The sequence below is a fragment of the Dermacentor variabilis genome, chromosome 1 (genome assembly GCF_050947875.1).
Source record: "Dermacentor variabilis isolate Ectoservices chromosome 1, ASM5094787v1, whole genome shotgun sequence".
Classification (NCBI taxonomy): domain Eukaryota; kingdom Metazoa; phylum Arthropoda; class Arachnida; order Ixodida; family Ixodidae; genus Dermacentor; species Dermacentor variabilis.
In genome coordinates this window covers 280,805,484-280,819,778 of record NC_134568.1, presented here as the reverse complement: position 1 = coordinate 280,819,778, position 14,295 = coordinate 280,805,484, and the positions used below count along the sequence as shown (strand labels likewise).

Genomic DNA, 14,295 nt, shown 5'->3' with positions numbered 1-14,295 from the left:
CCTTGCGCCGCTGCGTACCACTTGGATACATTTACAAAGGGCACAGCTGTATCGTTTGTAATAAGGCGGGAATCAGGAGGGAACGTCTTGATAAACACTCAAGACAGGTCCGTGACACCTGTCTTGGTATTCCTCAATACGTAACCAAGTAGAGGTTTCAGCTACGATGCGGTACTCACCATGATGCAGTTGGCCTTGCCAATGGCCCACAAGTTGACCTTGTTGTCTTCGCCGCCGGTGACCATGACGCGGCCGGATTTGCGACCGATAGCGAGACATTTGACTGTCGAGCCATGAGCAACGAATTCCTCTGCAACATAAAAAGAAACGGAAAAGAAATGTAAGTCGCGTGACGGGTCATTAACGCGAAACACGTATTTCCACGCACCCTACTCAACATGCTTATTTTTTTCATGCAGGTGGGTGTCCTCATACTGCGATTCAATGCACTATTCCAAACCGACAGCTAGTAATGAACACAAAAGAGCACCGTCATAGACATTACTAGGGGAATATCGCGGTAAAGAAGAAACGCAAGAGTCCACGCATCACACAGCGCACGCGTAAGAAAGAAATATGCAGATAACCTGAATGCTCAGCTCAATATGTATTAACTATTTCCCTAGCCACTGCAGCAAACGAGAAAAAGAACGCACGCTGGAACATATCTGTTACGCCAGCCAAAAGAAACTAGCCCCGCGAAGACACATAGGGACAACGGCCGTTTCCGAGCCTGTGACACGCCGATGATCAGGTGTACTGCACGGGGCGGAGGCAGTCAAGGCGCCGACTGCCGTCGCGACGCGCGCGAGCCAGGTCAATCCCCGTTGGAAGCTCCGCCATGCGTGAAACAATACAGTCCGCGTGTCACGCCGGAAGTGTCTGACGCACAGCTTCTTACGTAAGCAAAAAGCGACAATGCGGGATGCAAAGTCCCGAACAAAGGCGGCGTTTCGAAAGGCGTCGCACCAGACAGACGACGCGACGACTGCAAGTGCCAATGCTTGAACATATGATAACCGCATTACAAAGCGCACAGGTAAACTAGCATGTAGTGCTCGTATAACTTAAGCGGATGCATACTTCTGGCAATAAGTTATTACTCTGCCAGGGCTTCTCGCACAGACGAGGAACGATGATCTCTTTAGTCATCTCCAGCGGGTAGTTAAAAAAATTTTAGTGTCGAAGTGTCAAAGCGGCGATTAGTTCTTGCATGGTCCACCGAGAGAAGTAAACTATCGAGGAAATCAGCTATTTGTTGCTAAATTTACAAACCATTACGTCAAGCTTTACTCAGACGCAAAAAAAAAAAAAAAAGTTAAGAAGTCGTGACACACACGAGGATAACGTCGTGGTTGGAAAAAAAGGTTGCTAAGAAGTAACGGGTATTTCCAGCGATCTTTTTCTTTTTATTTTCTCCCCCCTTGACCCACATGACGAGTGCACGACTTCAAAAGACTCCAGAGACATAAGCTCGCTCTGATCACATCGCGCTGCCACGAGCATGGTACACTGATGTGCGCGAGTTCATGGAGACATTGCACGGCGGCTAACACATGAGAAGGTGCGAGAAATATGCTGACATCACACTTGATGCTGCTGGCAAACCAAATCCTGTAGGGTAGACCAACGCCCAAATACGCTATTAGGCTGTCAAAAAAATTGTAACAACTGTCCCTGGCCACTGGTAGCATTTTGAGAAAACAGCCAATACGCTTTGATCTGCATACAGTACTACAAGAAGAAATAGGACGAAGTCAAAAGTTTTGCGCAATGATGTGCCGTTGTGTAAATGTTCACGTAGAAGACTACGTACCTTTTCTTTGCGTTGAGTGTTTATGACGACAGTTTATACAACAGCGGCTTATGCAGAGCATAAAACGATAGGTACGGCGACGTCAAGGACTACAAGGTTAGAATCATCAACGCCATCCACTTTCTTAACCTTACTTAGTACAGTTAATTCTGGTAACTCTGCCAAAATACCACCCCATCGAATAAAGCTCAGGTAACGGGAACATCAATCGTCTTTCGTCGTTACTATGCACAGCGTAAAACGAACAACAGCCTGGCAGTTATCTGGAAAACGAAAACGTTCACTGTCGCGTTATGCGCCAGCATTCGTCTACCTTTTATTTGGCCTAGCACAAGATCGTGAGCACCCGAGCACGTGTTCGGTGTGCCGAACCAGTGACCGAATTAAGTGATTTGAAGCAGCCCCATACGTCTGACCCACCAACTGACACACACAGAGCGGTGCGCGCACAGGGCCACCAGGTGAGCGTCCTCGGCGCGTCCAGGGACGCGCACGGCAAGGCCGGCGGCTGATCCGCATCGCCAAACAGCGCAGCCTAGAGCTCTGACCCAGAGCCCGGTGAAAACTGACCCGGGCGCCGCGCTCAAGCGTGGCTGCGCTCGGCAGCTCTGGTTCCCGGCGGCCTTGGGACCCCGGGCGCCGAGCTCGGATCCGGCAAGGACAGGCACCGATGCGCCTTCCACCGCGCGTATACGAGGGCGAATCAGAAAGTATCTGCCTTTTCTTTTTTTAAGCAAAATTACGGCTGTAAATGGGGGCGAAGTCAACATATCCATTCCTAACGGTGGACCTTTCTTGTACCGGCCTGGCCTTATCTGCTGGTAGCTCCGCGGCGCGGCGCAGCCGTCAGTTGTTAAAGATGGCGGTTGTGCTTCACACGTCCGGGGCGTAGGAGCAATTAAGCGTGATTCGTTTTCTAAGGAGCAAGGGTCGAACGCCCACCGAAATCCACGGGGCAATGCAGCCCACCCATGGGGAAAGGTGCATCGCTTAAAGAAGTGCGAGGTTGTGGTGTTGTGAGTTCGCAAACATTTGAAGGACACTAAAGCTTCGCCTTTAAGAGCGGAACGCGATAGCATTCAAAGATTACCCGACTGCCTTCTCATGCTTCCCGGCAACTGCATATTATGTAACCGTAATATTTACCGGGAAAAGTTGGCGGCGAACGCTATGCACGAAGGCGAGCTTTCTTAGGGTTGCTGGATGCGCCCTCTCGCCGCATGCATGCAGGCACCCTAAGCTTTCTGGTAGAAACGCGACTTCTTGCGTGGATCGCGATGAGGCGGAGGCGAGCGCCATCTGGAGGTGTTGCAAGGAACCGAGAGCGCCGCTTTATGGCCTTTGAGATTTGCGCGCGCAAATCTCGGAGGCCGTGGCCGCTCTATGAATGGTAGAAACGCTGGAAAAGTGATTCGTGTTTTGAATTTCCGCGTGACAGAATTATGTTTTCTCGCATACTCAAATTACAATCCGACGCTATCATGTCTTTTGGTTGTGTATAAGTCGTACTTTACGATTTTTCTGACATTTTGCCTTGAGAAATTCAATTAATTCTATAACGTCTTTGCGCTACACGGAGGGCCTGCGTAGTACGAAATTATTTTTTTCCGAAATGACGGTCGACGTTGGACGCACACGCCGGATTTTCTGCGACACGGGGCCTTCAACGCGATCGCGTTAAAAGGCCGTGAAGACTTGCACGACAATGAGCGTTCGGGGAGGCCGCGTGCGTCGCTGACTACTACAGGAACATCTCAAATTTAGTGCTGCGATGGGACAAATGTCCGAACCGGTGTGGGGACCATAGGGAAATATAGTGTAAAATACGTTCATTATGCAAAATAGAAGTGAGGCGTGCAGACAGGACACAGGAGTAGAGAAGTGGACAACACGCCTCACTTCTATTTCGCCTCACTTCTATTTTGCATAATGAATCCTTACCAACTAGCTCAGCTTTCTGTCGTTGTAAAGTACGTAGTACGTATATTTGTGATTACTTGTATGTACCTTATTTTGTCTAATAAAAAAATAGGGGCAAAGGCTTTCCGATTCGCCCCTCGTATATGCAGTATACGCCCGCGGACACACTTCGCATAATACGCGGTGTAACGCTATATAGCACTGGAGCCGCAAATGTGGAAACAAAAGTTTCACTTATTCGCTAGAACAGCGAAGCAGTGACACCGATAGGTAGTATAACGATCCGCGCAGAAAGAGAAGCAATGTTTCGCACAGTATCCGAGGCAGTAACCATTCCTAGCGAAGCGCGAAAAATCTACGCATCACTCTTAACGTGATATGAGGCTAGCGGCGACCGCCCGTGGCGACAGTATACATTGGCCCGGGCCCGCTCTGAGCCGATGAGGCCGAGGCCGTCGAACTATTCGCCTCTGAGCCCGAGGCGAATAGTTTGACGGCCTCGGCCTCATGTATTAAGTGCGAATTTAGGGACAGCTCGAACCTGTGCAGAGATATGCAATGCAAGATAATTGCCACAAAACCGACGTTTGTTCAATTTGCTTTGTAATACTAGTTTATATTATATATATATATATATATATATATATATATATATATATATATATATATATATATATATATATATATATATATATATATATATATATAAGCTAGTCTAGTAGTCTACTGGACTATGACCATAGCGCGAAACTACTGCGCGATTGGGTGCATTCGGTACTCACTTTTTGTTGTCTAAGGAGCTTTCACGCTAGTTCGGTTAAAACAAAGCGTTCATATTACCGGACCAAGGTTATAAGAAGAATAGGAAACCAACCACTACTGCACTACTGGTTCACTTGGAAGTTTCGTTTAGGCAAGTTTCGTTAATACGTAGCAAGCAGGGTTTGATGTCCTTGTAGCATACAAAGCCAGAAAAAGTTATGCGTGCTTCTCCGACACTCGCAGCGTCGTCACGTCGACTGGTGCTTTGGTCCTTACTCGGTTGAAGGCTGGTGATAAGTAACTATCTCGAGCAAGGAGAAAGTGAAAAGAGGAAAAAAAAAAACGGACGAATAGAACGTATACCTCAAGCTGTTTTCGTCCTGGCCACGTTTTCTTACGCTGTGTGCCCCTTCCATGAATTGAATTGAATCATGGGGTTTTACGTGCCAGAAATTATGAGGCACGCAGTAGTGGGAGGACTCCGGAATAATTTGGACCACCTGGGGTTCTTTAACGTGCACCTAAATCTAAGTACACGGGTGTTTTCGCATTTCGCCTCCATCGAAATGCGGTGCTCCTTCCATCACTAGTCGGCGAAGCCGAGCAGAAAGAGCTGACGCCCAATTGTACATGAACTCCTGAAGCAAAATAATTAACGCAGTAAGCATCGTTTACATTTTAAATGCGAGCAGGTGTCTCATACTGGTATCTGGATAGCTCAGCAAAACACGGACACAAGAAGAAACGAAAACGAAGACAAGCGCTCACCGCTTGTCTTCGTTTCTTCTTGTGTCTGTGTTTTGCTGCGCTATCCAGATACCATTCCATGATGTCCGACCAACAAGCTCATATCGCCGCCGTGGTCTCACAGACTTCCCCAAAGAACAACAACCCTTTATTGACGAATGTTGCCCGGATGCAACATACCAGAAAAAGAAAATCTTTGAGTTTCGGCATCGAGTCAGAAGTTGCTGGCTAAATGTCATCGGCCAACACTGAACGACAGGCAGCAAGCGTCATTCGTTGGCTTAGAGCAGGTACACTGAACGAGGAAAAAGAAGTCTCTCACGCGACTCGTTTTCTTTTGAAAGCACGGTCAGAGGAGGCAAGCCGATTCAAGATGCCCGGCTGTAGTGGTGTCACGCACATTATGTAAAGCAAATGAAATGCACACAGATGGTCCCCATATGACGAGAACCATCAATACAGATTCCAAACGAAGCCACAGATGGCTTGACGTAATGCACACTTTCTAGTTTTCTGCTTGGTGCTTCCTTCCCCCCCCCCCTATTGCTGAAAAAGCTTCCGCTAAGTATCTCATTTTTTTTTTTTTTTGACGAGTCTTGCATATTTAGGCCGAAAATAAGCACTTTTTTTCGGGCATTTATATGTGCCGTCCTTAAAGCGATAATGTCAGCAACGCGAGGCGATATGCAGAGGAAACAACTGCAAATTCGGCTGACGCTAACATCGCAATCCGGGCAATAAGCACGGCGGCCAGTCTATCTTTACGGAAAAGTGAGAGGCCGCGTCAGAACTGCGCTATATATATATATATATGCGGCAGAATGAATACATTAAGCGTAATGAAAGCATCCACATAACGAGGGCCGCGCGCCCGAGGTGCCCGAATGTCCCGGAATAACAAGGAAAGACCAGCCGCCGCGTGGACGCATGTGCCCGTCGGCGACGAGCGACCCGCGCACTCGGCGAAGCCGACGGGATCGAGACCAGAGTCGAGGAAGACAGACGCACGCGGGCGCGACTGCCGGTCAGCTGCTCCCCTGCTGCCTGCGCCGTCGGCGAAGCGCGAACTTGGCCCCGATATTAAAGAGAAGGCCGCGGAACGCATGCAGCGGGCGCACCACCGCCAAACCGCGGGGTCGGCCGACAGTCGGCCCCGTTCAGAGAAGAAATTGGACGCTGCCAATAATTGCGACAGAAGACGGCGAACGAGACACACTCGTGTCGTCGGGCTCGACCAGACGCCTCTACACAACGGGCGCGACGGGCTCACCGGGAGCTGCCTCGCGCGCCGTCGCCGAAGCAGGACGCCATTCACTGCAGGGGACCCGCAAAGCATTAAACGACGCGCGTCGCCACGCATGGCTTCCCTCTGGCGTGGCCGGTCCTCTCCGGTCTCAGAAATTGTTTGCCGCCGCCGCCGCCACTGCGGGTCAAGAACCTTGCATCTTTCTGCGCGCTCGACGTTCTTCTGCGCGCGTCAAGAGTGCCGGAGGGTCCACGCGACGCGCGACCCACCTCGTGCGGGCCTTATGACGCGGGTAAAGCGAGCCCTTCAGGTGGTGCACAGTGGTCCTACACGCTGATATAGGCGTTCCAATTTTTATTCGTTCATTATTATATATTCCGGCGACCGCTACAACAGTTTTGAACGTCTTGGCTGCATTCACCGCTGTTAGAATTGTAACGACGCAACAAGGTGTGAACTATACGAGCGACGCCGCAACAAAGATCCAATCCGCAATAATCTCGGCCACAGGTGACGGTAACGACATAGTAACGATACGTGCGCCAAGAACACGGATAGCAGCAGGGGGGCGCTCATGCATTTTGCCGTCCGCATGGGAATGCGGTCGCCGCCGCAGCCGGTAGAGCCTATTTCGTTATCAAAGCCCGTACAGGCGCTGATCTCTTCAGAACGCGTTGCACAACACAGGAAAGTTGCTGTATTTGAAGACCACAGCTACGCACTATTCTGACTTTTATAAACAATAACGGCCGCAGCTGTGCCTGCAGAGAAAGATCTTTTCAATATCTTTGACAATAGAATACATCCTGTTTTCTCGGACTTGGACAAGCAGTCGAAGCAGGAGACCCAACGTTCGGCTTATTTTTGTAATTCTAGACAAACAGACGCCAGATTTCAGCGCAGAAGCACAATCACCACGAGGCTGCGCATACGGCAAAGCTTCTTGCAGGCGTTGACAAGTGCTTGCTACCGGAAAATGTTAGAAGCAAACAGGGTGTACAAAGCACTCAATCGATTAGTTATTTAGAAAAGCTTGCCGCATCATCAAAGATATGTATGATTAAATTTGACCTCTTTCAGAAAACACCAAATACCGCATACAAAATGGTTAAAGATGAGACACTTGAAAAAACGGAGTTTGCATACAATTCTGTCGCTCATTAAAACCGGATAGCCTGCAGCACCGTCTTATATCCCCTTGCCATGACATCGGCACACCACACAACTTACTGTGGACCTGTCTGGCGAGCGATGAGGCCCAAAACGCCGTTTTCAATCCATACATATCTTTGAGACCGAATCGATCCAGGCAGTCAGTCAAAGTTGGTAGACACTTTCCCTGTTTAGTGACCCAACATCAACTACGAAAACACTGACGACTCGACATACACACTGAGAAAGAGCATAAATGTTTATTGCTACACCCAGTCCGGTGCTTGTGGAACACGATTCAGGAACAAATGACCACGAGACCCCTTCCTCAACTGTCAATGTTCGCCCTTCCCGCCTTTGCGCAGCACAGCCGAAATCTGTACAGAAGTAACGCAAAAAAAAAAAAAAGAATACTTGACCGAGATAATACAACGGTTAAATTGTGGGGCTTCTTACGTGTCAAAAATACAATCTGTTTATGACAAACGTCTTAGTGAGCAACTAGGGAATAACATCGGCCATCTGCGGTTCCTTAACGTGCACTGTGTGCACGTTAACCACGACCTGAAACATAAGCACCCAAACCTCAGTACACGAGCGCATTTTTGCATTGCGCTCCCCCAGGTATCGGCCAGGATTAAACCCACAACATCGCACTCGGCAACGAAAAGCCATCGCCACAGAGGTACCGCCAGCGGATGAAATAAAGATTCTAGTCCATTTCTTTTCTCTTTGCGCAAATATGACGATTCTATTCCAATGCTTTTATTTTTCGCGCTTCGCCAGTGGTCTGAGCTGCACTATCGCCACGCGATCGATCGGCCAGCTGTGAACGGTGGAAGAAAGGAATAGATTCGAGCGAAAGGAATTAAGACATTTTACCGGTCCTGACGTCACGTATCACGTTCTGCGGTTTCTACAACAATCTCTGGAATAATTCGCACGTGTATATAGATATATATATATATATATATATATATATATATATATATATATATATATATATATATATATATATATATATATATATACACGCACAGCAAAGGGACACGGTGCATACGATTATATACAACTATACATAACACGGTGCAAGATACGATTTTAAGACCTTCTTTTTAATAACCATTCTGTTTTTTCTTTTTTCTTTTTTCGTCGAACAGAACCTTCGCGGTGCGAATGCACATCGCGGCAGCGTGCATGCCGGAGAAGCAAGCAGCGGCAGGCAAAACGCGCTGGCGACCGCTCTTGCGTGTCGCACACGAGTGGATCTCTGGGAAGTCCGGGCCGTCACATCCGCCGTGCGACGGCGGCTGTCAATCACGGCGGCGGCAGTGCTGCAACGCTACAGGGGCCATCGACTTCGCCGTTGCATGCAGCGCGCGGCCCAATTAAAAGAATGCGCTGCCGTGAACGCACCGCCAGTCACGTGCGACCCAGCCCGACCACGTGCGCACAAAGGGACTGAGGGGACGTCGGCTGCTGCGCTTGTCGGAAGAGCGGCAAGACGCAGCAGCAGGCTGACGCGCTCCGGCGGCGCCGGCTTCGCCTTCCGCTCCCGAACGTCGGCGAACGTCAGCGCAAACCTGGCCAGTTTCATTCGTGCTTTGCTCCGATTTTATATGTCTCCGCTTTTACTGCCGGCAGCGCGAACAGAGCACGCATGCACCTGTGTACTACGAATGGAAGACGGACAACGCGGAAGTTTTCATAGGCTCAGTCACCTCCAAAACGCCGTTTCAATAAATTACGGCTCTAGGAGAGAAACCCATCCGGAATTTTTAAACATTGGACAACTGCTCGACTGTGGGATCCTCTGCAAACGAGGCTAACAAAGAGAGGGAAATTCTGTTGGATTTTCCGCCCGTCTTGTCTTCGTGTTGTGTGTCCCTTTGCTGTATGTCAGAACATGCTCAAACCAACTAGCCCAGCTTCCAGCATTAACGATAGGGAGTAATGAAGCATCATCAACAGACTCCGCTCCTCGAAGTGGAAGCCGCTGCAAAGCACGAGGTCGCGGGATCAAATCCCAGCCGCGGCGGCGGCATGTCGATGGGAGCGAAATGCAGAAGCGCCCGTGAACCGTGCACCTAGAGTGCACGCTAAATAACCCCAGGTAGTGAAAATTGATCCTTCGTGACGGTGTGCCTCATAATCAGATCGCGGTTTCGGCATGTGAAACCCCAAAAATTGAATTTAATTTTTAAATGTAAGCGAGCCTGAACGTATTTTGTTTCACCTGCAAACACTATGAACCTGCCCGCCGTAGTCGCGCGCCGCTGCTATTCGTTTGCTGGTTTCGAGTAATTCACCTCGCCTATATATAGCTAAAGGGCAATACAGAAACTCTTCCTGAAAATAACGAAATCCGTGCGTTTTATGTTTCACGTTTTACGAGAAAAAAAGAATCAAGCAGAGACATTAAATGTAGCGGTGAGCTGGGCGTTAGCCTCTTTCAATAAGGTCGAGGTACACCGCCTGAGTCTGTCTATATATTTCTCGCGACGCCCCAAAGCCCGATTCGCCGCGGTCACTTCTAAGTAGGTGCCGACGCTAATTCTGACGTAACCTTGTAAGACTTACCACTTATGGTCACTTCATAAAGGGCAGGAAAGCGAGCTCTGCATTGGCAGTTTACCTTCCGATTAACATCCCAGCATTTCCTTTGTCTCTCTATCTCTCTCTCCTTCTCCTGTATATATGTGTCTTTTTAAGTGCATACACACGAGCGGGCTACACGACTCCATGATCCGCCATGGTAGAAATCTAGCAGAAATAATGGTGCTTGAAAATATGAAAAATATGTGAATCATGTCACTGAACGAAAAAATGCGATGGATTGGCCACGTGAACACGACATAACATATTATCTCAGTGAATTACTTTGTAACGCGAACGACACATTTCCTGTCGGCTGCGTCCACGCGACGAGGCCCGATTTTCTACCGTCGAAGATTAATCGAAAGCGTGAAAGAATGCAGCCTCTCTCTTGTGTGTGTATACATACGCGCTGCGCGTTCGCCCAAACGCGGACTCCTCCTCACTCACTGACCTATAACGAGGAACACTTCGCTTAAAATTAAACGCTGTCTATAGCACGCGCTCTTAAACTTGCCACGGTTCAGCGATTCCACCGCCGCGTTTCCAAGCGGCTGAAGGGAACTATACCTGCATGCCCGCGAGCAAACGAAACGAACACACCGCGCTTAAAAAAAAAAAATGCTTCCGCTAGCTCATAACTTCCCAGTAGTTGAAATAAGTTTATTTCTCACAAACACGTACGCCCATGTACATGCTATGAAGAGCAAAGATTGCAAAAAAAAAAAAAAATGGAGGACGCTTAAGCTTCGCCTTTAAGAGTGGAACGCGATAGAATTCAAAGATCCGTGACTGTTTTTCACGCTTCCCGGCCACTGCATCTTACGTAACTGTAACATTTATCGGGAAACGCTGACAGCAGGCACCGTGAACGAAGGCGAGCTTTCTGGGAAGAAACGCGGCCTCTTGCGTGGGCCGCGGATGCGCGGAGGCGAGCGCCATCTGGATGGTGTTGCAAGGAACCGGGCGCGCCGCTCTATGAATAATAGAAACGCTGGAAAGGGGGTTTGTGTTTTAGTTGCCGCGTAACCGAATTATGTTTTCTCGTGTATTCAAATTACAATCCGACGCTATCATGTCTGTAGGTTGTTTGTAAGCCGTACTTTACGATTTTTTTGACGCATTTTACTTTGACAAATTCAATTATTTCAGTAACGTCTCTGCCCTACATGGAGGACCTGCGTGGTTGAATATGTGCGGTTCGGAATTTATTTTTCGCCCACAAAACGATCGACGCTGGACTCGGGACCCTTAATGCTATCGCGTTAAAAGCTGCGCTTGGAAACGTAGCTTGACCGGCCCTAGCTTTTGTCATTTTCTCATACGGCAGATCCTTTCGTGTCTGCAATTTTATGCCGAAAACAGCCACGCAGCTGCATTTTATTCTACGTAAAGTAAATAGTTATATATTTCGCAAAACAGGCTTGTATCTATGTATCTCGGTGCATAACAGTCAGTGCCAACTGAACTACATTTGTTTCTATCGGTTCACAAACGCGGCTCAAATCTGACCAAGCCCGTTGAGCTTACTACCGAGCTGACAGATTTAGTCCATTCCACTTATAGCGATCGGTCTGCAGCGATCACGCACTATTTAGTATCGGGTGAAAAACCCAGACCACTGCACGTCCCCCATTCCTCGAAACAGTGCAGCGGCAGCACCTATGAGGCACGGTGTTTTGAACTTGGTATTGGCATGCCCGGCGTTTGTATATCTAAATATTATAGGCAAGACAACGTGCTGACCTAAGGAAACGTGATTAAGAATAGGGACAAAGAGTGTAGAGTTCCTTACTAGCAGGGAATTCCTAAAACTCCTATAAAGTTAATATGAGCGTGGCTTGATGTGGAATGGTCCAGGAGCTTACTCTGTTTGTGAAGTTGAGCTGAGGTGCAGTATGGCACAAGTGATGCGCCAGATAACAATCTGAACCGATGCTGCCTAAGGAAAACAGGCAATGAGCGCAAACGTCCGCAATCATTTTGGGTCAGAAAATGCCTTTGAAGCGTATCAGCAATTTAACGTTTCTGCAATTATTATGTAATGCAAAGGTTAGTGAGGAATGAGAAGAGGGCGCAGAACATTTTGCCCCTTCCCAAGAGCACTAGTCTTAAAAAGTACAAGAACAGACTACAGAATTAACAACCAGGGAAGGAAGATCGGCGCCTCATGTGACGTTGATCAGATCGCATACTGACAAACGAACCGTCGCAGTGAAGTCGCATTGAGACGACCGTTCATTTTTTCTCCCTTTAACTAAACGCCACGGTTACCTTACAGCCGGGCTACAAAGAAATTACTTTGATTCACGCGCGAAATGAATCCATGACTGATCGCGTGTTTTCGCAGGCTGGAACAGCTGGAGCCATTGTCAATCACGGTGGCATTTATTTCAGAAGCAATTAAGGCATGCAGGATAAGAAAAAAACGACAGGCCAGCACCGCATTGATTGACTGATCATTCCAAAGCCATACCTGGGATATATGAGCTGGGCCCCTAAATATTTTACATATGAGATTATTTAACGTGTGGATCCAATGCTCGATACAGGAGACTTTTTGCAATAGGAACCTAGCTGCCGAAGCCGCGAATCGGGCGCAACTGCAGAAACGCCGTACACAACGTTTTTACACCTTTTTGGGTGCATAAAGGGTGTTCGGTTGTCGCATGGCTAACTCTCTCACGTGTAAGGGGTAAGATAAAGTTATGGGTGGGAACCACATGACGGCATCTTGTTTGCCGACTTTTCCTTGCAAGTAAAAATTATGACAGCTGTGCCAGATGACAAACCGTCAAAAGCGCAGAAAGTGCATTAAATGAAGTATCATATCTATCCCTGCGAGATTCTCCAGTCGTATATTTCTGTCCGCCCAAGGCTGTCAGAATGACTACATAGTTTTCAACTACGTCTTTCGTCACCGCACGTCTAGTTAGAGCTCCGTTGTTGCCCTCTATAAATTTTTTGTAAGGCCCTAGCGGGAGGGGGTGCTACCCGTGTGACAAGCAGACACCCTTAAGCGCGTAAACATTTTTACAGTGTAGCCACTGAGTCGCCTCGGCCTAGCGAGAACGTGCACGCGGCGAGACAGACGAAAGGCGTCGCGAAGGCGGAGCAAATCGAGGGAGCGGAACTGCACACAGGGGCGCGTGCTCACCGACGCCGACGCAGTAGGAGGTGGTCTCGAGCTGGAGCCAGGGCAGCGGCCGGCCGCCGGCCAGCTGGCTCCCGAGCGGGGCCATGGGCACAGGCGGGAACGCAGCCACGAGGCCCGTCGTCATCGGGCTCACGGGGGACCGGCCATCGATTCGCCACAAAGCACAGGCGGTCACTGAGCACCTGACGACCACGAGGGCCCACACGGCGACACGCCGCCGCCGTAACAACCGCCACAGCGCCACCTGAACAGCGGCGGCGATCGAAGCTCGTCGCGAAGAGGCACAGAACGCGACCGAGAGCACCGCTAAGGCACGCCCAGCGCACACGTCATTTTACGAGGCCCTTATGTGCGCGGCTCGGGTGGGCAGCGCAGGCTATAATTAGAAGGAGGGGCGCCAGATCTCCTTCTCCTAAAAGTCTCCGAGTCCTAATGCTTATCGTGACACCTAAAAGGAGGAGAGAAATTATTGCTGAGTGGTGTCAAAAACAGACCGCAATGCCTGCAAGACACAGGACCGGAGCCACTCGTTACCATGTAGACAACGATTTGCCCATTGTTTCAAAAACTCTTTCGAGGGTCAGCGAATATTAGACCTTTGCTGACCTTTGAGGAAACAATGAAATGTTCAGTGAGCTCAAATATTTGAAGGTAGAAGTTATTTTCCTAAACTGCATAAATGAAAATATCTGTCCTTTCTATACAAAAACGTCAGTCTACGCAGACTTATCAAGCTACAAAGGCAAAAATGCGGCCTCGTCGCCATAGTAACTGCAAACGCATAAGCTGGCTCTGAATCGTGCGATAACATAACGAACGTCAAAAACTGAATGTGTGCATAAACAAACGAAGGCCGCCAGCTCAATTCAGAGTGACCCTACCCAATGCCTGACTGCGCGC

General features: G+C 48.9%; 1 protein-coding gene across 6 annotated transcripts in view; it reads right to left on the bottom strand.

Moving 5' to 3' along the window:
- Nucleotides 1-14,295, bottom strand: part of kat80 (katanin p80) — a 200,997-nt gene that overhangs the window by 142,769 nt on the left and 43,933 nt on the right. For 4 of the 6 annotated variants that reach the window (XM_075676391.1, XM_075676403.1, XM_075676397.1 and 1 more), the window contains exons 1-2: nucleotides 13,396-13,593; nucleotides 180-310 (exon numbers count right to left, since the gene is read on the bottom strand). In XM_075676391.1, the coding sequence (XP_075532506.1) occupies nucleotides 180-310; nucleotides 13,396-13,519 (255 nt within the window). In that variant the 5' untranslated portion in view covers nucleotides 13,520-13,593. Of the gene's footprint in view, nucleotides 1-179; nucleotides 311-656; nucleotides 1,293-13,395; nucleotides 13,594-14,295 lie in introns of those variants that run through there. The other 2 variants (XM_075676422.1, XM_075676416.1) reach the window with 2 other exon arrangements.